General features: G+C 44.0%; 1 protein-coding gene across 2 annotated transcripts; it reads left to right on the top strand.

Annotated features, from left to right (window-relative positions):
- Positions 1-7,327: 7,327 nt before the first annotated feature.
- LOC146344597 (uridine phosphorylase 1-like) lies at positions 7,328-24,687 on the top strand. Of its 2 annotated transcripts, none has more exons than XM_084857703.1 (8): positions 7,328-7,694; positions 12,241-12,309; positions 14,591-14,708; positions 16,218-16,376; positions 18,942-19,056; positions 19,161-19,370; positions 21,871-22,017; positions 22,856-24,687. In XM_084857703.1, exons 2-8 carry the CDS (start codon positions 12,257-12,259, stop codon positions 22,993-22,995), a joined length of 942 nt encoding a protein of 313 aa, XP_084713829.1. In that variant the 5' UTR covers positions 7,328-7,694; positions 12,241-12,256; the 3' UTR covers positions 22,996-24,687. The 2 variants fall into 2 exon arrangements, with proteins under 2 accessions (XP_084713829.1, XP_084713830.1); XM_084857704.1 differs by lacking the exon at positions 7,328-7,694 and adding an exon at positions 7,710-8,320 and having other exon boundaries at positions 22,856-24,680.
- The last annotated feature ends 1,043 nt before the right edge of the window (positions 24,688-25,730 follow it).

The following is a 25,730-nucleotide window of genomic DNA, read 5'->3' as shown; positions in this document are numbered from 1 at the left end:
AAAAAAGAACTGTTCCTTTTTCAAGAACTTTTGATACCAGGACCATTTACGTAGACTGACAGTTGAGAACCGCGCTAAGAAATTCACCACTGCACAGTGGGGTGACAGTCAACAGTATATAAAAGCCAAGAAATCCAGTGATGGTAAGACAAAACAGCTAAAAAGACCACTGGTCTGTTTGAACACATGGCACTCTTGTTACCAACACATCTAGCAACTATCTGTACATACCACCTGAACCCATTTTAAGCCATCATAGGTTCTGGAAGCTAGAAATTTTCCAGACATGTAGCAAGAGAAAGGGGGCCTACTGGATGTTTTATGGACCAGAATTAGGAGGTTCCTTGCATCTGTAGGTCGGTGGTCCAGGCAGCCTGTATTTATACAATAGCTCTAATCCCCTAAGTGGATTACTTCCATATAGCAAAGAAACCCTATTTCAGTTTTGAAAATAACAGGGAGGACAAGGAGGTCCTTTTTAGTCTCTACCTAGTACCTACTCAGGAAGAGAAGCCACATGAAATCCCAGTATAAATTGTTAAGGGTTACATAGTCACAATATGCTAATCCAGCTAGTTGAATTAGCTCTTTAAATGCAGGACAGTGCTTTTAGCCTAAGTGTGGTTCCGGATGAAGGCTTTTATCCAATTGCCCCGCTTCATTCACCTGATTTACTTTGTGTGTGTGTTTCCAGATGCTGTTGTCTTCCATTTGTAACCCTCCCCGCCCCCCGTACTTTCCTTTTCCTACAGCTGCTGCTGTCTTTTTTTCTTGCCACAGAAAATCCATTAAGGAGGAAAAGGTGGACTAGCTGGACACAATGTCTTTTGATTGGTAGTCCTAGGAGCTGTCTGGCTGGAAGCACCCTAACTATGGTAAAATGTATCTTAATTCATTGGTAATTGGGGAAATGTTTCTTGTTTGCAAGCTTTCTGGGTTTGTACTCCTGACTGTTCTGGAACTAGTTTATTCAATACTGGTCTTCCTGTTAGTTTCAGATGATTTAAAAGCCAAGAGCACAGAGGCCTACCTGATTCGTCATATCTAGACAATGGCCAATTCCAGCAAGAAACAGGTGGGAGCAAAGAGAAGAGAAAGTGCAAGGGTGCTTCATTTGTTAAAGGAAAGTCAAGGAATGACTTAAGGGGACACTCAGACACACATTGGGAGGGAAAAGAGATGCTATGGAGGGCAAGGGATGCCATGGCAGGCATTCGAACTCCTTGGAGGAAAGGAGGGGTATAAATAAACATGCTTGGGCCTGAAGAATCCAGGAGGGCAGTGATCCTATCAATGGCTAGTCTTGATGGCAGTGTGCTACCTCCAGTACCTATGGAGTGAGCCTATGTACACCAGTTGCTGGGGAACATGGGGGGGAGGGTGCTGTTGTGCTCATGCTCTGTTTGTGGGTTCCCAGCAGACAGCTGGTTGGCCACTGTGTGAACAGAATGCTGGACTAGATGGACCCTTGGTCTGATCCAGCATGGCTCTTCTTATGTTCTTAACACACAAATCCCAAGATACATGAATATGAATAAGGGAGATATCTTTGGCATGAGAGACATAATAAACTCTCAATAAAGAGGTTAAATATGTAGGGAAATATTTATTTATAAATAACATTTATTCATTTAAATTAAGGGCACAATCCTACGGCTGCTAGACAGTATCTAGACAGCCATAGGATTTTTCGGTTCCCAGAAATCCAACTCCCTACTGCCTTGTAGGAGGCATGGTTTGTCCCTAGCTCTGTGCTCGGCAGAGCAGTGCAGAGCAGCCAAAAAGGGGGTGTTCCTGGGAGCTGAAATCAGCTGTCTAGTTGCAAATGCTGGGTGGCTGGAGTGCGGAGGAGAGGTCTCCACGCTCTGCCTGCCCTGCATTGGATAGTCGGGGGCGTTCGACTATCCCCATAGGATTGCACCCTAAAAGAATTTTATACCGTCTTTCTTCCCTAACAAAAGCCCCAAAGGGGTTTACATAAAAGAACAAAGCCAAACTAATCACCAAATAACAAAATTAAAACTTTAAAATCAAAAGGAGCAGAGTTAAAACCTTCCATCATATATTAAAAAACCATTATAAGCCAAGTGGAATAAGAATGTTTTCACTGCTTGCCTAAACATCAGGGATGGGATGGGCTAGTGTCACTTCCTCTGGGAGGGAATTCCTCTATAGGGGTGCTGCTACAGAAAAGGCCCTGTCTCATGTTTCTGTCAACTTAAGTCTCTCTTGGTGGTGGGACATACAATGGCATCAGGTGATGATCTCAACCTATGAGGATTTTAATAAGCATTAAAATACACTAGAACAGAACATCAACCAAATATGGGAAGAAAAAAATTCCCACCTCTGCTTCGGCACATTTGAAATTAACGTGCATAAGAATCTGCAACCTGATCAAGGTATCCACCACAAAGAGACAGCTACAATACTGGTTTACATAAGCCTGCCCCAACGTTTTTCCTAAATACATTGGCCTGAATCCAGAGGTATCTTGCACCAGCCTGTCTGAACTTCCATTGAATGAAAGTTCAATATTCTCCAGCTCATTCTTCTCACGCATCAAGCATTCACAGGGATTGCCCTTTGTAGAAATTCTTCATGATCACCACCTTCCTAGGAAAATGTTTCCATTGATGAACTGTCCTTATATATTGTGCACCCATTCTCTCCAGCAGCAGCACCTTGGGGGTGGCAGGGGCTACAAAAAGGGCCAGGTGGTGCACACAGCCTGGAGGCTGCCCACCCCGCCCTAGAACTTTTCTTGGTAGTTGAGATCACAGTTAATTCAGTGTTGAAAATGCTGTTTCTTAAAGCAATTTTGCTGGTTAGTGGAACTGCATTGTCCTCTAGTGTCACTTTGTGTGGTGTGTCTTAATGCAGGATTTCCCCACTGGGGAAATATGTTCTTATGTATTATGTTCTTTAGCGCTCCTTCCTGTATAGCTGCGCTACATCAAGTTACTAGCTGAAATTCTTAAATAGAGTTCATGGAAGTACACACTTGACACACCCTGAAAATGTAGATCTTTTTTTGTGATAGTCACACTGAGACCACTTTCTCCCCCATCTTTTAGGGGATATCCTATTTTTTATTTGTTCACAATATTTATATACCGCTCTATAGCTAGAACAGATGTTGGGGTGGCTAACACAAAAAATAAAACAGTAAATGAATAAAAAGATTAAAACACCAGATTAAAATTATACTTGTTTAAAAACACAATGCCAATAAAAACCGTGACTGGTCAATTAAGGAATGCCTCCTGGAACAGTGCTGTTTTCAGGAGGCGCCAGAAACAACGCAGGGGCAGGAAATTCCAAAGAAAGGGGGCTGCCATGCTGAAGGCTCTTCTCCTGGTGGATTCTAGTCAGGCCATAGGACCGTGTGGAGCTACCAGGAGCAAGCCCTCTGAGGACCTCAGTGACCGGGCAGGTTGGTAAGGGAGAAGGCGCTCTCTCAGGTGTCCTGGTCCCAAGTTGTTTAGGGCTTTGTACACTAGTACTAAAATCTTAAACCTGGCCTGGTAGTGAATAGGCAGCCAGTGCAGTTACCTCAGCAAAGGAGTTACATGATGGAAAGGGGCAGCTCCCAACAGCAGCCAAGCTGCTGCGTTCTGCACTAGCTCCAGCCTTAAGGGCAGCCCCACATAGAGCGCATTGCAGTAATCCAGTCTTGAGGTTACTAGCGCCTGTACCACTGTAGCCAAGCTATCCCTGTCCAGGAGGGGCTGGAGTTGGCAAACTAGCCGAAGCTGGAAAAAGGCACTCTGGGCTGCCACAGCCACTTGGGCTTCCAGCGACGATGATGGATCTAGGAGTACCCCCAAACTACGGACCTGATCTTTCAGAAGGAGTGCAACCCCATCCAGAACAGGCAATGAACAGGCTATCTCCTGGACTCGGGAACTACTTCCATCTTGCCAGGATTCAGTTTCAGTTTATTGGCCCTCATCCAGCCCGTTACTGAGTTCAGGCACTGGTTCAGTACTTGCACAGCCTCTCCTGATTCAGATGTCACAGGGGAGGTAGAGCTGTGTGTCATCAGTAGGGATGTACGAAAGTGACTTACCTTTCGCGGATTATGTTGATGGTGGGGGGGAGGCGTTCCGTCCCTCCCCCCGGAATCCTGGCCGGGGGGGGGAGGCGTTCCGTCCCTCCCCCCGGAATCCTGGCCGGGGGGGGGAGGCACTCCGTTCCTCCCCCCCGGAATCCTCGAATGGCCGGCTGTGCTCTGCAGCAGCTCCGCGGAGCAGCTGGCCCGGCCAGGCCAGAGCCGTCCGCAGCCGGATTTCCGGCCGCGGAGGGCTCTGGGTAAAAAACAAGAACAACAACCGTGTACGCAAATGGTGGCGGCTATGGCCGCCGCCATTTGCGTTCCTTCTTTTTACCGTCTTAATCTACGTAAATATTTACGTAGACTATGACGGCGAAAATCAAGGGGAACGCAAATAGCGTAACAGGCGCCATTTGCGTCCCCTTTTGATTCCCCGTTTTAGCCTATGTAAAGATTTATGTAGGCTAAAGTGGTGAATGAAAAAGGGACGCAAATAGTGCCCGCTACGCTATTTACGTTCCCCTTGATTTTCGCTGTCATAGTCTACGTAAATATTTACGTAGATTAAGACGGTAAAAAGAAGGAACGCAAATGGCGGTGGCCGTAGCTGCCGCCATTTGCGTACGCTTTTTTTTTTAAACATACCCCCAACCATGATAGGCTACGTAAAGATTTACGTAGCCTATCACGTCTTTTTTTTCTTTTCTTTTTTTAAACCTAGCCATGATAGGCTACGTAAATCTTTACATAGCCTATCACGTCTCCCCCCCCCCCCCCCAAGCCTGGAAATGGCGGTGGCGGCAGCAGCCGGTCGGAAGACCGGTCGGAAGACCGGCCGCCGCCTTCGCCGGAGCCGCCGCTGCCCAGAAGATCCGCCCCAGGTAAGTCTCGTCCCGGGGGGGATCCACGGGGGGGCGGGGGGGTGGCAGGCCGTTCCACCACAGACTTCGGGGGGCCGAATGCACTGGCATTCAGCCTCACCGAGATCCGTGGCAGAATTCTCTGACATCCCTAGTCATCAGCATACTGATGGCATGTGGCTCGAAATCCCTTAATGACCTGCCCCCAGTGGCAATTTGACCTCCTTGCAGTCCAGGAGACTCGTAAGAGTCTTCTCCAGCACCACAGTTCGAAAGCATCCATTCTTCGGCGCTCAGCCTTCCTTATAGTCCAGCTCTCACAGCCATACGTTACTACTGGGAAAACCATAGCTTTGATTATATGGACCTTTGTCAGCAAGGTGATGTCTCTGCTTCTTACTATGCTACCTAGGTTTGCCATAGCTTTCCTCCCAAGGAGCAAGCATCTTTTAATTTCATGGCTACAGTCACCGTCTGTGATGATCTTGGAGCCCAAGAAAATAAAATCTGTCACTGCTTCCATTTCTTCCCCTTCTATATGCCAGGAAGTGAAGGGGCCAGATGCCATGATCTTCGTTTTGTTAATGTTGAGTTTCAAACCAGCTTTTGCACTCTCCACTTTCACCCTCAACAAGAGGCTCTTTAGATCCTCTTCGCTTTCTGCCATTAGGGTGGTATCGTCTGCGTATCTGAGGTTGTTGATAATTTTCCCGGCAGTCTTAATTCCGACCTGTGATTCATCCAACCCGGCATTTCTCATGATGTACTCTGCATATAAATTAAATAAGCAGGGCGACAATATGCAGCCTTGTCTTACTCCTTTCCCAATTTTGAACCAATCGGTTGTTCCATGTCTGGTTCTTACTGTTGCTTCTTGACCCTTGTACAGGTTTCTCAGGAGACAGGTAAGGTGATCTGGTACTCCCATCTCTTTAAGAATTTGCCAGAGCCTCCTTAAGGACAGCAGGGACCACCCCTTTCTGAAGGGAAGCATTCATCACACCCTGGACCTTCCAGTCATATACCCTTGGCTAGCTTTTATCAGGCAGGAAGGGCAAGGATTGAGAGGGCATATAGTCAGTCACATTGCTGCAAGCATATTGTCCACATCATCAGGTCGCAACAACTGAAACTGATCCCACAAAATCAGCAGATGGTGGTGTTAGACACCTAGACTGGAATTGCGCTAACAACAGCATCAAGTTTGCTGTGGAGATGAGCTATTTGTCCTCAAAAGTGTGATGCAAAAAGGTTATAGCAGGTCCATGAGGGGACCAGGGCCCCACTCGCTCGGGAGAGTGGTAACAGGCCCCAGACCCCCTGAAAGAGCTTCGCTGAACAGCTACTTGGGGATGCAATGGAGGCAGCAAAGAAGAGACCCTGTTCCCATCAGGGGCATGCACCCTCAGAAATATACAGGTATGTTCATATCATATCACACACACTAGAGTGTTAGAAATATTTAAAGTACAAACATTTAATCTAGAGAGCTATTTTAGGCATATCCATGGGGTATTTGCATCAAGTGAGCCTTATGGCTTTCCCCCTTTGAACAGCAGACACAGGTGTTTCAGAAATTACCATTTGTGGTGATGTTAATAAAAACAGAGCAACAACAACAACTGAAAGGAAGTGACACATGACCAGTTAGCTACAGACACAAAATTTCAGACGGAAGGCTGCCAGGAGTCAAATGTCCCTGTGCACTAACTGGCCCCAAGTATGAAAAGGAGACACACACGTTTGTGGAAGTGCATAATGACAGCCAGTGCTGTGGGGTAGTGGCTAGAGTGTTGGCCTAGTATAAGGGAGACCCAGGTTCAAATCTCAGCCTATCATGAAGCTCACTGTGTGACCTTGGGCCAGTCACACACACTCAGTCTAACCTACCTCACAGGCTTGTTGAGAGGATAAAATGTGTGCGTTGTGGGGTGGTTATGTATGTTACTTTGCGCTCCTTGGAAGAAAGGCAGATATAAATGCAGTAATACATAATAAAATAAATACCGCTGGGCTTTAAAAACCTGGCTGTTCAGGCAGGCATTGGGGTGGGTTAGGGTTTTTTTCAGAGCAGTGTTTTGTTATATTTTGTTCAGCTGATTATGAAACTTAGTTGTATTTCATGCTATTAGTATTGTCCGCTGCCTAGAGTGGCCAGGTAGCCGGCCAGATGGGCAGCTAGTATATCTAATAAATAAAATATAACACACACACGCACCCCTGTCACCAAAGAATGAACCGCACCATGCAGAAATCTTGCCATCAAATGCTAGTGACTGCCAGGCTTCCGCAGCCTTTTAATAGCTGCGTGGCAGGCCGAAATTCTCCAGGTGAAGCCCCCTCCGATGGCAGAAATGGCTCACGCTTGGCATATGGAATTTCTGCCTGGGGAAGGCTCGGCAGCCCCGACAGAAAAGAAAAGTGGCAACAACGCCCTCGTTGCCTGTTCTCTCCAGACGTGACCCGCCGAGACAGGCAGGAGCCGTGACTCATGTGGCTACCGGGAAGCACCGAACGAGGAAAAGGACCAGACTCTGAGCCTTCTTTTGGCAATATCCGTTGCTTAAGAGACGGTGTGGTGGCGGAGCAAGAACAACAGGAAACCCAGGGCCAGGCACGACACAAAGGGAGCCACCAGTTCCCGTAAACCCTCAGCGGCCGCGGAGTCACCATCGATCTCCCCGGCGGCTCCGAAGCCATCGCGCCCACCCCGCTGCGCGCTCGCTCGCTCGCGCCCGCCGGCCTCCCTCTTCCCACCTGCTCTGGGCGGTCTTCACGTAAGCGGGCGAGGAGGGGGGCGGAGGAGGGGTTGGGCCGGTTGCGCCTCGTCCTCGGGGCCCCGCCGCCTGCAGCCCGGGGGCAAAAGCGGCTCGCGCCCTGGCTGGCAGGCTCCGTGCCTCCTGCTGGCGCCCGAGCCCCGCTGCCATTATCCCCGAGCGGAGGAGGGGAGCGCGCCTAGAGCCGGCTCGCGCTGCACGGCCCTTCCGTGATGGCAGCCTGCCTCAGCCGGGCGCCCTCCTGCAGGCGGCAGGCAGGGGGATGCTGGGAGTTGTAGTCCAGCACCTCAGGAGGGCGCCCGGGTGGTGGGGGAAGGCTGCGTTAGGGTATCGCCCCGCACGGCCTTGGGAAGTGAAACCAGCCAGGGGCCGCTTCCCACCGCTGAGCGCCAGCAACCGGGGGCCTTTTCCTGGCTGGACTGTTTCAGAGTGGGAAGGAGACGACAATCTCCCCTTCCCCCCAGTTCTCCTTGCATGTAGAAAACTAGGATAGCATGGAGAAGGGCCCAGCCTAGCCTTCTGCCTGACATGCTCCTCTTCTTCTGTGCGCCAGAGGTTCCCACCCCACCGCCAAGCATTACTGTGTGGCAGCATTCAGAAGTGCACCTCCTCACCTGCAGCCTGAGGTGATCCAGCCAGGGGAAGAGCTTGTGGGCTTGATTCTGTAGCAGTAATCATTTCATTTATTATATCCTATACCGCCCCATCCCATTCATGGATCACTGCCTTGTTGTGGCGAAGGGGCTTGCGTAACTCAGTGAAGCCGTAAGCTATGCCGTGCAGGGCCACCCAAGACGGACAGGTCGTGGCGGAGAGTTCTGACAAACTGTGGTCCACTGGAGAAGGAAAGGGCAACCCACTCCAGTATTCTTGCCAAGAAAACCCCATGGAACGTATCACAAGGCTAAAAGATATGACGCCGGAAGATGAGCCCCTCAGGTCGGAAGGTGTCCAATATACTACTGGAGAAGAGCAGAGGGAATTTCCAAGTAGTGCCAGAAAGAGTGAAGCAGCTGGGCCAAAGCCGAAAGGACACTCAGCTGTGTAAGTGTCTGGTGGTGAAAAAAAAGCCCGATGCTGTAAAGAACAATATTGTTTAGGAACCTGGAATGTCAGATCAATGAATCAAGGTAAGCTGGAGGTGGTCAAACATGAGATGGCATGATTGAACATCGACATCTTGGGAATCAGCGAACTAAAATGGACAAGCATGGGCGAATTTAATTTAGGTGACCATCATACCTACTACTGTGGGCAAGAATCCCTTAGAAGAAATGGAGTAGCATTCATAGTCAACAAAAGGGTGGCAAAAGCAGTACTGGGATACAATCTCAAAAACGATAGAATGATCTCAGTATGAATCCAAGGCAGACTATTCAACATCACAGTAATTCAAGTCTATGCCCCAACCACTGAGGCTGAAGAAGCTGAGGTTGATTGGTTCTATGAAGACCTACAACACCTTCTAGAGCTAACACCAAAAAAAGATGTCCTCTTCATCATTGGGGATTGGAATGCTAAAGTAGGAAGTCCAGGAATCACCAGGATAAAAGGCAGGCATGGCCTTTGTGTACAAAATGAAGCAGGACAAAGGCTAATAGAGTTTTTCCAAGAGAACACACTGATCATAGCAAACACTCTTTTCCAACAGCACAAGAGGCGACTCTACACATGGACATCACCAAATGGTCAGTATCGAAACCAGATTGATTATGTCCTTTGCAGCCAAAGATGGAGAAGCTCTATACCGTCAGTAAAAACAAGACCTGGAGCTGACTGTGGCTCAGATCACGAGCTGCTTCTTGCAAAATTTCGGCTTAAATTGAAGAACGTAGGGAAAACCACTAAACCATTCAGGTATGACCTAAATCATATCCCTTATGAATATACAGTGGAGGTGAGGAATAGATTTAAGGGACTAGACCTGATAGAGTGCCTGAGGAACTATGGATGGAGGTCCGTAACATTGTTCAGGAGGCAGCAACTCAATCCATCCCAAAGAAAAAGAAATGCAAGAAAGCAAAATGGCTGTCTGATGAGGCTTTACAAGTAGCTGAGGAAAGAAGGGAAGCGAAAAGCAAGGGAGAAAGGGGAAGATATATGCAATGGAATGCAGACTTCCAGAGAATAGCAAGGAGAGACAAGAAGGCCTTAAATGAACAATGCAAAGAAATCGAGGAAAACAACAGAATGGGAAAGACTAGAGATCTTTTCAAGAAAATTGGAGATCTCAAGGGAATGTTTTGTGCAAAGGTGGGCATGATAAAGGGCAAAGAAGGCAGGGACCTAACAGAAGCAGATGAGATTAAGAAGAGGTGGAAAGAATACACAGCAGAACTATACAGGAAAGATCTGAATGTCCCTGATAGCCATGATAGTGCGGTCACTGAACTTGAGCCGGACATCCTTGAGAGTGAAGTCAAGTGGGCCTTAGAAAGCATTACTAACAACAAAGCTAGCGGAGATGACAGCCTTCCAGCTGAGCTATTTAAAATCCTAAAAGAAGATGCTGTTAAAGTACTGCACTCAATATGCCAACGAATTTGGAACACTCAACAGTGGCCACAAGACTGGAAAAGGTCAGTTTACATTCCAGTTCCAAAGAAGGGCAATGCCAAAGAGTGTTCAAACTACCGTACGATTGCGCTCATTTCACATGCCAGCAAGGTGATGCTCAAAATCCTACAAGCTAGGCTTCAGCAGTATGTGAACTGAGAACTACCTGAAGTACAAGCGGGGTTTCGAAGAGGCAGAGGAACTAGAGATCAAATCGCCAACATTCACTGGATCATGGAGAAAGCAAGAGAATTCCAGAAAAACGTCTATTTCTGCTTCATTGACTATGCTAAAGCCTTTGATTGTATGGATCACAACAAACTGTGGCAAATTCTTAAAGAGATGGGGGTGCCAGACCACCTTACCTGTCTCCTTAGAAACCTGTACGAGGGCCAAGAAGCAACAGTAAGAACCAGACATGGAATAACTGATTGGTTCCAAATTGGGCAAGGACAAGGAGTACGACAAGGCTGCATATTGTTGCCCTGCTTATTTAACTTATATGCAGAGTACATCATGAGAAACGCCGGGTTGGATGAATCACAGGTCGGAATTAAGATTGCCGGGAGAATTATCAACAACCTCAGATACACAGACGATGCCTCCCTAATGGCAGAAAGCGAAGAGGATCTAAAGAGCCTCTTGTTGAGGGTGAAAGAGGAGAGTGCAAAAGCTGGTTTGAAACTCAACATTAACAAAATGAAGCTCATGGCATCTGGCCCCATCACTTCCTGGCATATAGAAGGGGAAGAAATGGAAGCAGTGACAGATTTTATTTTCTTGGGCTCCAAGATCACCACAGACGGTGACTGTAGCCATTAAATTAAAAGATGCTTGCTCCTTGGGAGGAAATCTATGGCAAACCTAGACAGCATAGTAAGAAGCAGAGACATCACCTTGCCGACAGAGATTCGTATAATCAAAGCTATGGTTTTCCCAGTAGCAACGTATGGCTGTGAGAGCTGGACTATAAGGAAGGCTGAGTGCCGAAGAATTGATGCTTTCGAACTGTGGTTCTGGAGAAGACTCTTACGAACCCCCTGGACTGCAAGGAGGTCAAATCAGTCAATCTTAAAGGAAATCAACCCTGAGTGCTCATTGGAAGGACAGATACTGAAGCTGAAGCTCAAATATTTTGGCCACCTAATGTGAAGAGAAAAGTCACTGTAAAAGACCCTGATGCTGGGAAAGATTGAAGGCAAAAGGAGAAGGGGACGGCAGAGGATGAGATGGCTAGATAGCATCACCGATGCAATGAATATGGACTTGAGCACACTCTGGGAGAGAGCGCAGGACAGGAAGGCCTGGCGTGCTATGGTCCATGGGGTCACAAAGAGTCGAACAGGACTGAACGACTGAACAACAAATACCGCCCCATAGCCGAAGATCTCTGTGTGGTTCACAAAACTTAAAATCCATTATATTAAGTATAAACCCATTCACATAATGACATAGAACATATAGCACATACAACAACATATATCCAAAACAATTTGAAACAATCAGCCAGAGAAAATCAAAGAGACTTCTGATATGCTGCCAAATGCCTGAGAGAAGAGGGCAGTTTTAACCTGGCACCAAAAAGATGACAATGTTGGCACCAGGCTGGCCTTGTCAGGGAGATTATTCCATAAATGGTGGCCACCACCGAGCAGGCCCTCTCTCTTGCTGCCATGCTCCGAGCCTCACTTGGAGGAGGGTCCCAGAGGAGGGCCTTAGACTATAGCCATTTTATGAGGTTTCTAAGAAATATTTCTCTATTCCTTTCATTGTTGAGAAAATAAAAAATGCACACCATAATTGTACATGTTTTCCTCAGAAGTAAATCAAGGAGACTACGATAGGACTTGCTCCTCAGTCAGTGTGCACAAAGTTGCAGCCATAAAGGCTGATGTCATGCATGTGTCTAGTCCACCTCTTTCATCACTTATTTTGTACAGTGGTTACTGCTTATCATATGATGCAGCTGTTCCAATGTTTTCTTCCTTAGGTTCTGACTAAATATAATGGCTTCTGGTGATGCTTTGCAGAAGAAGACAGTGGACAAGCAGTCTTCAGAGTAAGAACTTGAATCCACTGCTTTTTATCAGCGTTGGGTAGAAAGTGAAGAATGCCTCAAAAATGGAGGAGGGGAGAGATGGGAACAACTTCTTTTATATTGCTATAGCGGAAGTGATATTCCAACAGATGGGATGCAAGGCACAAACCTTGTCTCATTGTGTTGATTCTAATTAGGACTGCTGTTCTTACCTGACTTTTTAAAATTATTTTTTTCATTGTAAATTTCAACAAAACAAAACCATGAAAGAAAAAGAAAACAAAACAATGTAACTACATGATTGAATGTATCAATTTCAATTGATGCGTATCAAGTGTGTGTGTGTGCGTGCACGTGCGTGCGCGCACACACACACAAACACACATATATATGAAAGTACAGCTTTCTAGAAAAAAAAAGTTATATATAACTTCAACAAAGGCAGACCAAATATCCATACGTGTATCTATTTACAAGTGGTGCCTATATACCATCTGTTAAAATGTTGAAAGCGTTGTTAGGTCCTCAATCCATTGCACTATAGGAGGTGAGCATTTATCCTTCCATTGTTGTAATATCAGTCTTTTAGCTGTCAAAGGGGTGCGGAGAATCCATTTATGCTGACTGCATTAACTTCCAGGAAGCAGGTAGATAATTTAAGAGAATATGTACATCAGTAAATATTAAAGAGTGTTCCAATACAAAGTTTATCCATATAATAACCTTCTCCCCCCTGAAAAAGCAACTATTGGGCATTGCCTAAACATATGATTAAGAGAAACATTAGCAGTCTTACACCTCCAGTAATTAGCCAATTTAGACAAAGCCTTAGTAAAGACGTTATGGTATCCCATAGATACGGAACAAGAGTTTTTGCTGAATAAGGCATAACCTGTGATCCATAGATGCTTCCGAAACAGACACTAAAACGGCGATCCATTGATTAGGCAAAATGGCACAATGGTACAATAGTTTTAGAGTAGGGAATAGGGAATCCAACTCCCTATTCCATTCCTTCTTAAGACCCTGTGTGTCATATTTATTTACTTATACTTTACTTAATAAGTATTTATTAACATGGATCGTTGGTCGATATAGCTGATCAGCCTCAATAAGTGTTTCTAATAGCAAAAGAGACTGAAGCTGTAAAAGCAGCAGGGCCAAACCTAGATTCTAACAAATGTTGCAATTGCAAATATTGCCATTCACCTGTAGCAGGCAAATCATATTTGGCACGCAAAGCCGAGAATGACAAAAACTCATCATCCGCACCCACTAATTGATCCAAGGTGAAAATCAATTTATCCATCCAAGTCCACCACAGAAACAGTTTCTTGTCAATTTCTAAATCTGGATTACCCCATAGAGGCTATTTGGCATGAAAAAATGAATCAAAATGGAGTTGACACGATATTATATGCCACAGGTCTCTAGCAGATGTAACTGTGGGAGGACCCCTATTCATTTTAATGTGCCGAGAACCTAATACCACCCATTTGGAGAGAGGATTCAGACAGGAAGATTCCGAAACTAACCAAAGTGGCAAATCTAAGTGGAAAAGACCAAAATTTAGTACAGGTCAACAAATAGACCCAATGATATAACGTTATTCTCCTTTTCCTTGCACAGAGCCCAGGCCTCATCTTAATCACTTTCTTAATAACTATCCATCAGTTGTGCTCATAGAATCTCATAAAATTCTGTAAAAAGGAGTTGGGTGAAAGTGATCAGCTTTGCACATGTGGAGCTAGGAAACTATTCAGACATCTGTCTGAATGGATTTAGAGGATTGTGCTCATTCCTGTTCATTTTCTGCATTTGTAATGTTTGAAAGAGCCTACACATGTATAAATTGTGCACACATAGATTCTTTCAGACAATATGCTGAATGTAGGGAGCGTGGCCAGCAGCATGAGTGGGTGTGATCCCACTTTCTCCTCTGTGTTCTGACAAGCGTCTGTACAGAGCTCAGCTCTAAATTCCTTGATTTAGGATTCCTAGATTCCTATCAAACAGCAACTTTTTGCTAAAGACAGATATAGGTTATAACAAACCAATGTCGGCAGCAGGGTTTTCAATGCAGATTTATACACAAAACTTGACTTCCACAGACCAGTGAATGAGGAACTTGTTTATACAAGAATGCACTGAAGGTGGTCATCCAGAATGGCAATATGTCAGAAAAGTCAAAACTTTCAAGGCTGTAATCAAGAAGAATCCTAATCATCATACTAGTTGCCTTGTTTAAAGATACCTATTTCGGTGCTATTAATTCATACCAACCTCCTCTCCTCTTTGGCAGAAAAACTTCCATTCATGTCCCCAACCCACACCTTGAACAGATGAAAGAAGACATCCTGTATCATTTTGCCCTGGGGACTGGTACTCATGATCTTCCTGCCTTATTTGGAGACGTAAAGGTAAGAAAAGGGCATTATACTGTGTAACAGAACAGCAGTTTCCAGTACTTATTGAGCCTGTTGCCCTCCCCACTGCGCAACTGACTCCAGTTTTTATTTATTCATTACAGAGTAAACTATCAAAGCAGTTAACATCATCATCATGATCATCGTCATAGAACAATAAAAATGTAACCATAAGATAATCACTGGTCAGCAATAAAATTTATAAGTATGCTGGCTGGGCCGCACCTCAAGGAAAGTCTGTATGAAGAGGTTGGTCTTAAGCAGGCATTTAAAGATCAAAAGAGTTCTCTTGCATGTGCCACTAAGCTAGGCATGGGCAGACCTCAAGCTTACTCCCCCTGCCCCCGAAGCCTGAGTTCCACCAACTGGAGCTAGGTGCAAAATAGAGGCAGGGGGAGAGGAAGCCAAGCAGAGACAGACTGAAAATGGTGCTTGAAACGATGGAGCCAGTTGCCTACAGTACCCATGAGCCATACACTGGGATAACCTGCTTATGCAAGTTCAAACCTACATCTGAGTTACTACAGATCAGAGATTGTAACAGCCTAATTTTAGGGGTGAGGAGAAAGGCTTTTGTTGTAGCTATTGTTAATTGGGATCCAGAAATCCCTGCTGCTCTGCTGAAAAATCATCCAGCAATCTGCTAGTAGATCCAGATTTACCTTCTGCCCTACCCATGGCATTCAGCAGTTATGACATCTGCATGACATCTAGTTTAGCTGGATTAACTAGTGCGCAACTGACTTTATTTTTTTGAACTTTGTATTTGTAAATGTGATAGAGTAGATAATTTTGATAAACCTTGTAATTAAACTGTCTTTGCTTGGTGAGAATATAAAGAAAGAACGTTTAGGCATTCTGGAACTCTTCGTACTGAGCTAGAGCTGTTTGAAGTTTGAAAGGCTATATATTTTGGCCCCAGAAATTAGTTCATACTCACTTCCTGTGATGTACATCAGACAATACTCTAGCATATCCTTCTGTTTAATAACCTTTATGTTCCTGGTCATGTGAATCTGCTTTACCATTGGTCTTCTTAACCCAGGACTGATGGCTTTGACTGGCAGCTCTCCAAGGTCTCTGTTTAGCTAAGCTACTTGACTCAGATTCTTGTTTAAAGATGGGGGTGGGAGGGAAAGCTTTGGCGGCAGGTGCAGCAACCCATGGAGAGCTAGCAGTAGGAATGGCCTTCAAGGGCCACAAGTGACCCACAGGCCACAGGTTGCCCACCCCTGTTCTAAGATGGGAACTGAACCTGGGACCTTTGATTTTCAAAACATGTGCTCTGCCAGTGGGCTTAAAGCCCCTTCATGTATAGTCATTTACAGAGATTTCTGAAGTAATGTTCTGCAGTGGAAATAAATATGGTTAGAAATCATTTTGGGTAAGTTCATTTTTTAAAAAACTTCTTTTGTATCTCTCTCTCGCTTATTGTCCATGCACTAGAAGGTTATGTAATATTCTAACATTTTTTTCTTTCTCTCTCTCTTTAATGCTGCTTAGTTTGTATGTGTTGGAGGAAGCCCTTCACGGATGAAAGCTTTTATTACCTACATTGCTGAAGAGCTGGGAATTGGCAGCCCTAGTAGCGACTATCCCAATATCTGTGCAGGAACAGATCGGTATGCAATGTATAAAGCAGGTCCTGTGCTCTCAGTCAGCGTAAGTGCCGTAAATATTTGTGATGTATGTGGTGCATATATCAATGTCTGTAAATAAAATGTCTTTGAGAAGGGAAAAATAGAAGATCTGTTTTTATTTGAAGTCCAATAATTACAACTGAATTGTCCATTTTAAAAATATGTTTGAAGGAACTTGAATTCATTATTAGATTTGGTTTGTGTGTATAAGCAGGCCAAGATCTGCACAATTTGTTCTGTGCTCGGTTAGGCCTGTTGGAATAGCGATGAGGAGGATCACACCTTAAAATGGTGCAAGCTAAGGGTTAATATGTCCTTAGAGTTTAAAAGCAGTTAGTAGGCACAATCACAAGGGTCATTCGGGGTGCTAGAGCTAATTAACAGCTCTGGATGCATCAGGGAGTTTTGGGTGCAAACAGGTCACAGAGGAGGAATGTTGCCTAGCAGCCAGGTGTAGCCAAATAAGTTTATTTTAAGTTTGGGTTTCTTCTGTATAAAAAGACTAGCATGCTCACTATAGTAGTATGGTTTTATACTAGTAGGGTTTCATCCTGTTAGAAGGCTGGCCTGTTTTGCTGTGCTGTTTTTGTACTTCGGCTGCTTAGCCAGAGGGCTATTAATGACTCATTAATGTTTGCCAAGCCTTTCACGTTCTGGATTCAGTTTGCTTTATTCAGCTACTTCTGCTAAAACAGCACACAAATACAAGCATAGGACAGAGTTAAAACAGCAGAACTAAAAGGGAAAAGGCCTGGGAAAATAAATAAGTGTTTTCACTTGGTGCTGAAAAGTGTCAACTTTGGCACTCGACAAAGCTCTCTGGGGAGAGAATTCAAAAACTGGGGCACCGACATGAAGAAAGCCCCTTTTCTGGTCACCACCACCTCACCTCTGTCAGCAGTGGGACCCAGAGAAGGGTTTTTGAGAAAGATCTTAACACACAGGCAGGCTTGCATTTTAAGGTACTTCAAAGAAGTTTCAGCTTGGTTAGGTTACATGTTACAAAGTGTAATCATCGTTGTCACGTTTACTGTATGAGCCAAAAGCCATGACAAAAGGAATACCACTTCAAGAAATACATATAGCTGAGGAATAAAAAGTAAAAACAGGAACACGTATATAATACAGTGTGGACCCTAGACCCTAGGTTCCTCCAACATACCATTTGATACTGTATAGGTGATTGCCACATCCAGATCTGACAGCAAATACAGATCTGACAGCAGACTGATCCAGTTTGCATGATCAAAACAGCCTACTGTGGCTTATTTAAGACACAGTGGGCTGTAGCATGTGGTGGTATGGGATTTGAAAAGTAAACGCTCAGCCACAGCTTGTCATGTCATGTGAACCCAGGCTGCAGAAGTTATGCCAGGGTTAAACGACCCTTGCGTAACTCAGCAACAGGCCATAGGTTATATGAGGGTTGTTTAACCTTTGCACAACCCTTGCCACCTGAGTTCACATGACACGACAAGCCACAGCCAGGCATTGAATATTGAAAATGGCCGCAGGCATGCACCGGCTTGCACCACAGCTCACTGTGACTTAAATAAGCCATGGTGGGCTGTTCAATCATGCAAACTGGCCCACTGTTTCTACATCTGAGGCAAACTCATGGGCTCCTACAATACCATTTATAAATTTAACTCTGATGTCACTAAGCAGGGGACATTTCAGAATGCACCAAGTCCTCAATCTGATGTGGGCATTTGTGACACACTCCCCACTCCCAGGATACCTTGCTATAGTGTCCTACCATGGCTGAAGTCATCACATAAGAATGCAACGCAGTAAATGCATGCCTTTGCACTGGGAGAATCAGATCATTCAAATACTTAGGTTTATTGTGGACCCTTCTAAGCTGAGGGAGTTGTTTCATGAAATTTAAGGCCTGAGCTGTCTTACCATCATGGAGAGCATCCCAAACAAGTATCATTTGGCTGATGTTTCTCTTGCTCACCTGGTTCATATCATTTACCACCCCCACCCCCCATTACAAAGGGCTTTCAGGGAATTAACCAATTTTACCCATATTTCCTTTGGCTGTACACTAGAGCATGCCATGCTTACAAGCCACTGGGCTGGAAGGACCAAGATCCTTTTATGAAATCTCGTCAGGCAACAATAGATTCTTGCAGTAATAGAAGGGATTACAAAGTGTAGATAAGGATACTCCCCAATCATTTTAGATGATGATGATGATGATGATGATGATGACGTATCCAGTGCTGCCCGCATGCCACTGGGACCGATCAATAGCGCAGCAGGAGCAGGTGGTTCTTAAAGTAACTGGAAATGAATGGAAATGTTTGTTCCTGGAACAGGGCAGGTCAGCAGAGCTTGCAGAAGGGAGTTCCACTGACCTGTCCTGATCTGGAAATGAGAGTTTTGTTTGCTGCTATTTTCAAACAGTTGGGAGTCAGGAACCGTTTCCAATCTATTGCAAATCACCCACTGATGTACCAGTAGATCCAGATCGACCTTCTGCCCACCCCGATCCAGAGCATGGTGTGCCATAAGCAGAAGGCAATAAATGACATGTTAATATTCACTGTTGACCCCCTGCTCCCTTTTTTCCTTTCAGCATGGAATGGGGATCCCTTCAATTGCCATCATGTTACATGAACTAATCAAGCTGCTCTATCATTCCAAATGCTCCAATGTAACCATTGTTCGTATTGGAACATCTGGTGGAATAGGTAAGCCTCCTGTTTTTATTTCATTAAAGTAAAAATATTTCACAGTTACTGGCTTGTAATGTCTACATGTAATCCTGAAACAAACACATGTTTTTGAAATGTAGGTCTGGCGCCAGGATCTGTGGTGATCACCAAGCAATCTGTAGATGCCACCTTCAAACCTCAATTCGAACAGATTATTCTGGGGAAGTCTGTATTTCGTAACACAGACTTAGATGAGAAGCTGGCTGAAGACCTGATGGAATGTGCCAAAGAACTAGATCAGTTCAATACGGTTGTTGGGAATACTATGTGCACTCTGGATTTCTATGAAGGCAAGGCTAATGCAGTGCAACCTGATTAATTTGAATAACAAAGCAAGCAAAATAGCAGACAAGCAAAACATTTGAATTAGCAGATGGTGAGATAAAACGTGTGCAGTTTTCTTAGGGTTAAATAAACAGGGAACCAATAGAATCAGAATATTTGGATAATTAAAGAGAGATAAATAGGGCGGGCCCCAACCCCACCCAAGTCTGAACCAATTTAACACAAACAGCAGACTGAGTGGTGATGTACCATTTCAGAGCATAGGTGGGGTGACTGTTCATATAGTTGAATGCTTCCCATGAAAAATACTATTTGTACATAGAAAACTAGCATCCTGAGAGAGAGTCTAGACTTGACATCTAATTTTCTATATATGAGGATTGTTTAAAAAATATGTACGACATACAATCATGTAATTTTCCCTGACTGCATTCTCAAGGGATACAATCCAAAAACAGGTTTACCCTGTGATCTATTGTTTGCGTGCACCAGGCGTGAGCTCAGATCCTGGTGATCCACCTCTAATTGAATTGCACAGATAGGTACTTTTCAAACTGACTCACAAGCCATGCACTTGAATTCAAGAAACTGAATGGCTCCATTGATTACCATGTGTGGGTGCATGCTCTCAAGTAATATGCTGAATTAAGGCCTATTTTTGTGGTGATGTGTTTTTAAAAAGGAAATTGTTGCAGAAACGTGGACATTCAAATCCCGGGTACTCAGCAAGGGAGCTCTCCATGGCTATGTGATTGGGAACATTACATCTGTACCAGGCTATCTTTATTTTTTAAGATAGATGGTGGTGATATTGGATCAAGCTATGAAGGACTGGATCGTATTGCTCAGCCAGTGAGCCCAGCACTTAATCCACAGAGCACAGCTGCAATTACAGAGACTTCCCCAGTTCCATTCTGCCACCAAAGATGAGCAGTGTTCTCCACTCTGATGGCACTGACTGGGGCAGAAGGGCAGTGAAGTGTGTGCTTAGCATTAAGGGCTGTGTGTGTGCGTTTGTGTGTGTAAGAGAGAAGGGAGTGGGAGGGAGGCTTTGTGAGTGCAGCGGTGGGCTCGCAGCATTCTGCTGTACTCAGTTCTGTGCATAACACTTGGGGCAGATGAGGAGAATTTCCCTCCTGGTAGCAGCCTTGTGTGTGAGGACCATGGGAGATTGACATCAAATCAATCTCTGTTTTTTAGGCTAAGCACCTCAGGAGCAGGATAGAAGTTAGGAACATAGGAAGCTGCCTTATACTGAGTCAGATCCTTGGTCCATCTAGTCCAGTATTGTCGATACTGACTGGCGGCAGCAGCTCTCCACAGTTTCAGGCAAGAGTTTTTCCAGCCCTACCTGGAGATGCCGGGGATTGAACCTGGGACCTTCTGTGTGCAAAGCATGTTTTCTGCTGCTGAGCTACAGCCCCTCCTAAGTTGTGACTGATATGTGAATTTATGGGCAAAAAGAGAGCTTTTCAGAACTGCCAAATGCATTTTGTTATCGCTCAGGTTTTATTGTAGCTTAAAATAACTGGATGTGACAATAGTCACCGGGATTTTTTTTAAAAAACTTGCACAACTCTTAACAATTCTCCTTTCCAAATCTAAGCTTCTTACCACCAGTCCTGCCCAGTTGCATGTGCTTCAAGGTCCTCCCACACCACCTTCTTGATCTGGCTCCCTAAACAGCACTCCTGCCTGGACTGGATGCCCCTTATGGCCCCCCTGCTAGTCTGGTACTAACAGTAGCTCCTAGAGTAAAGCATTAAGGGAAGTTTATCTGATCAGTCAAGTCTGCTAATTCTCTTTTTACAGAGATTTCATTGAATATATTATTTCATTCATTCATTCCATTTCTATACCGCCCAGTAGCTGAAGCTCTCTGGGCGGTTCACAAAAATTAAAACCAAACACACAATAAAACAATTTAAAATATATAGAACATTAATTTATTTTTATTTATTTATTTATTGCATTTATATCCCGCCTTTTTTCCTCTTGCAAGGCACCCAAGGCGGCTTACATTATCATCCTCCTCTCCATTTTATCCTCACAACAACAACCCTGTGAGGTGGGTTGGGCTGAGAGTCTGTGACTGGCCCAAAGTCACCCAGTGAGCTTCCATGGCCGAGTGGGGACTAGAACCCGGATCTCCCAGCTCCCAGTCCAACACTCTTACAACCACAATAAAATCTAGCAGCAGTGCAGGAGTTTAAAATACAGATTTAAAACAGCAAAGATAAAAATTTAGAAAGCTAAAATGCTAAAATGCCTGGGAAAATAAAAAGGTCTTCACCTGGCGCCGAAAGGAATACAATGTAGGCGCCAGGCGAACCTCACTAGGGAGCTCATTCCAGAGCCGGGGTGCCACAGCAGAGCCGGGGTGCCACCTTCTCCTAGTAGCCACCCGCCTCACTTCTTTTGGCAGGGGCTCACGGAGAAGGGCCGCTGATTATGATCTTAAGGTCCGGGCAGGCACATATAAAATCGGCATTTCATGCATTGCAGGCCAAGCTCGCCTTGATGGTGCAATCTGCTCATACACTGAAGAAGAGAAACAGCAATATTTAACAGCAGCTTACAAGGCTGGAGTCAGAAATATTGAAATGGAATCTTCTGTTTTTGCGGCCATGTGCAACCTTAGTGGTGTCAAAGGTAATTGCATGTGTGCTGTCTCTTTGTCTCTATCTGTCTGTCTGTCTCTTTCTCTCATGCACACGCGCACGCACACACACACACGAAAGATAGAAAGACTAACAACAAAGTATAAAAAACATACTTTAATCTAAATGTTTCGGCTCCCACCCCCATCTGTTGCTGTGTATTTTTAAAAATACTCTGTTGTAGTATTTTTTCTAGGTAGTTTTTCTACCTTTCTTGTACATTTTACCTTAAGACTGACTGCATCCATAGTGGATCCAGAGCCTCCTTGCTGCTTTGCTGTTGTTCCGCTTTACGCCTACCCCTCTCTCTCCATATGCTTCCTTCTCTCATCACTATCTAATTTAGGGGGTTGGTCCTTTTTAGCTTTGAGCAGTCAGTGAGAGAAACTTTACAGCCTCAGTTATCCCTAATATGATGTCAGTAGAAGTTCAGTATCTGCCAGCCATGCAGAATTTGCAGTAATGAGCCATGGCATGATTTGATAGGAATGTTTTCTGGCTGGAAGGTTAAAAACCTTCAGTCTGACCCAAGATGCAGAGCAACACAAAGGGGAACCCATAAGGATCCTGTATTCCTCAGGAACAGAAGATCTAAAACAAGCCATAACTTCACAGGACCTAGTTCTGTGGGAAGAGGTGGGGGTAGCAACACTATATACAACTACAGAAATCCCCTTTTGTCTGTATCTCCCTTTGCTAATTTTAGTCCCTCTCACCCTTTTAAAAATAAGACAGTGCCATTTTTTAATCCAGTGTTCATAGTATTATGTTAAAGTAATCTCTTTTTTTGGTGGGGGGTGTCTTTGTGGTTTTGTTTTATAAAATGCAAGGTGCTGTCGTTTGTGTAACGCTCCTGAACCGACTTGAAGGCGACCAGATCACCACACCTCACGACGTACTGAAGGAGTACCAGAAGAGACCACAGAAGTTGGTGGGACGCTTGATTAAGAAGCATCTTGGGAAAAAATGACATTTTAAAAAAACTTTGTACTACATATAGAAACCTCAGCATTTCCTCATATTTGAGTTCATGATGAAATGTACCTTATAACTGCTTGCTCCATATAAAAACATCACTATGCTTAAGCTGCAATCATATGCACACTTACCTGAGAATAAGCAATGGAACTTATATCTGAGTGAACACATATAGGACTGCACTGTTAATTCCTCAGAGAACCATACTGTAATGTTGAGGCACAACAGAAATAATTTTAAACAAGCTTACTAACATTATTTTCCACTTAGTATACATGATGAAATCTACTGCTAAGGGGAAAACTATGGTGATATATAAAACTCGTGCCAAAGCGTTTGTATAGACAAGTTAGCTTATGAGTGCTGGCATAGAGGAAGTCCATTCCAGTCATAAGCCTTGATCAAGCTGAAGTTATTAATGGTTAAGACTGTAATCTGATGGGCATTTATTTCTGAATAAACATGAATAGAATTGTGCTAAAAATCCCTTTTTTCCGTTTTCATTCACCAGGACTTGGAAAACCAGAAATGCAGGACATTTTCAGATTCAGATTTTCATATTGGTTTTATTTTTTATTTTTTCAAAAAGTTAGTTAACTCATTTCAGATGTTGCTTATGTATTAAGAGGTGACATAAGAGGTGACAAATCAGTTGATTACAGAACAGATACTCAAAGAAATGCTCAGTTTTATTCCATTCTAGGTAACTGGGAACTAGATTTTGGGAGGCTCAAGACCCCTCTTCCTATTCCACGTGTCCTGACAACCATGAAGGATATACTTAATGCTGTGCTTAAGTCTAGGACTATGTGAGCTCTGTGCAGAAAATATATCAAAATTCTGCACCAAGAAAAGCTGAGTTCTGCAATCTGCATATATTATGTAAATTAAACAAATTTGAATAATTTTGCTTCATCAGTTCTTTTTCTGCTAGTCATATAAGACAGGGACATAGTGAGTGGTAGAGCATATGCTTTGCATGCAGAAAGCCCTAAATTCAATCCCAGCATCTCCACTGAAAGTTCAATCCCAGCAGCGAGGCTGGGAAAGTCCTTTCTCTGACTGAGACTTTGGAGAAAACCACTGCCATTCAGTGCAGGCAATATTGGTCTAGATGGGCCAGTGGTCTGACAAGAAGGGCACTGAGTACAAGGCAGGTTCATATGTTTAAAAAGATACCAGGAATGTTATTCAACCACCCTATTTATTAGAATTATTACAAGATAATTCTGTATAATTTTATTTTAATATAAATATATCAACAAAGTAATAATCTAAGTTCCATTTGATTGCAGTTGAAGTTGACTCTTGCCTTCCATTTGTGTGCTTGAGGGACAAAGTCATGACTCTTATTAGTACAAATATTAATGCTTCACTGTGTGACCAAATGCAAGCCAATCCAGTTGACCTCCATGTAAAACCAAGCTTTAGAAAACTCTTCCCAGAGAGGTTCGCTTGGCACTATCTTTACTTTATTTTCTTTTTTAATTCCAGGTTAAAATGTTTTCATTTGTCCAGGCTTTTTAGTGCTATGTTCATTTTATGCTGGTTTGTAACTGCCTCCTGTAATTTATTGTTTGGATTTTATATTTTATCTTGTAAGTTGCTCTGAGAATCATAGTTAATGCGTGTTTTAAATGAATGAAAGCTTTAAATAAAATAAAAATGTTACTTATGCAGGCCACCCCCATTATTATTTTTGCACAGTGGCTCAAAAATATCTATAGAACATAAGAACTAACTGGATCAAACTCAGTCAGCATTCTATCTCTACCAGTCACAATACAGATGTCGCTAGGATGATCCCAAGCAGGGTGGAGGGTTTAGCACCACATCTTATGATAATGAATTCCATTAATTCTGCATTGTAGGAAAGGCTTTCTTTTTTGTCTGATTTGAATCTACATTCAATCTATTTCACTGATCACCTCAAGTTCTGCGATTCTGGAAGAGAACAATTTCCATGATATTATGATGTAAGGGCCAAATGGCCAATCAGACCTACTGCTATGCAAGATGGAATAATGACATCAGGCCAGCCTTTGTTTTAGAGGACGCAGGCTGAGGAAGTACTTTTGAGGAGCAATTGGGCTCTTGGCTAAGCAGGTAAAATATTATTTCATTTGTAGAAAGACATCTGCCCAAGGAATACTGTATTTTTCTCAACCTTTTTGCTAGTTTTAGAAGTATTTTCATCCTTTTATGTTTAAATGCCACATGAAGACTGATTCTTTGGTGAAAAGCCATGACAATGAAACTGGTATCAAAATGTTACTAGTTGGCAGTGTAGATGCTTAGAAGTCAGCAAATCGGTAAATGTTCATGCTCCCCAAAACATAACAGCATGTGATATCTTCCTGGGAACTATATTGTGGTGAAGGCACTGATAATTCTAGTCACAGAACTTCAGTTCCCAGGTGTCCCAGAAACAGATTAAGTAAGGTTTTTTCTTTCAAGCTCTTCACGTTCAACCAGCCTCACAGATCCAAAACCTCACAAAAACCTGGGTAGGGTATTGCTAGATACTGCTACAAGAATACAAGATCTGCAGATCTTATAAAAAGGGTGGGCAAGGGTGAGCAATACATAGCTCACAAACGATGTGCAGATGAACTGGCCTTTTTTGTGCCCCCTGTGCTGCTGAATGTGCCACCAAAATTGGTTGGTGTAGTAGCAAAAAAAGGGTGCATTTTGTTTTAAACCAACATCAAGCTCCCTGGAGACTTT

The sequence above is a fragment of the Heloderma suspectum genome, chromosome 5, assembly GCF_057233095.1.
Source record: "Heloderma suspectum isolate Gila_16-S chromosome 5, 16-S_ref, whole genome shotgun sequence".
NCBI lineage: Eukaryota > Metazoa > Chordata > Lepidosauria > Squamata > Helodermatidae > Heloderma > Heloderma suspectum.
Note: the sequence above shows the minus strand (reverse complement) of the source record. Positions and strands in the feature narration are given on the sequence as shown.

What these genes read in the sequence shown, in the direction of transcription:
- LOC146344597 (XM_084857703.1), top strand. Translation starts at nt 12,257, where the DNA reads ATGGCTTCTGGTGATGCTTTGCAGAAGAAGACAGTGGACAAGCAGTCT. An exon ending in GTCCTGTGCTCTCAGTCAGC is followed by an intron (nt 16,377 to 18,941) that starts GTAAGTGCCGTA and finishes TTTTCCTTTCAG; the next exon opens with CATGGAATGGGGATCCCTTC. An exon ending in TGGAACATCTGGTGGAATAG is followed by an intron (nt 19,057 to 19,160) that starts GTAAGCCTCCTG and finishes TTTGAAATGTAG; the next exon opens with GTCTGGCGCCAGGATCTGTG.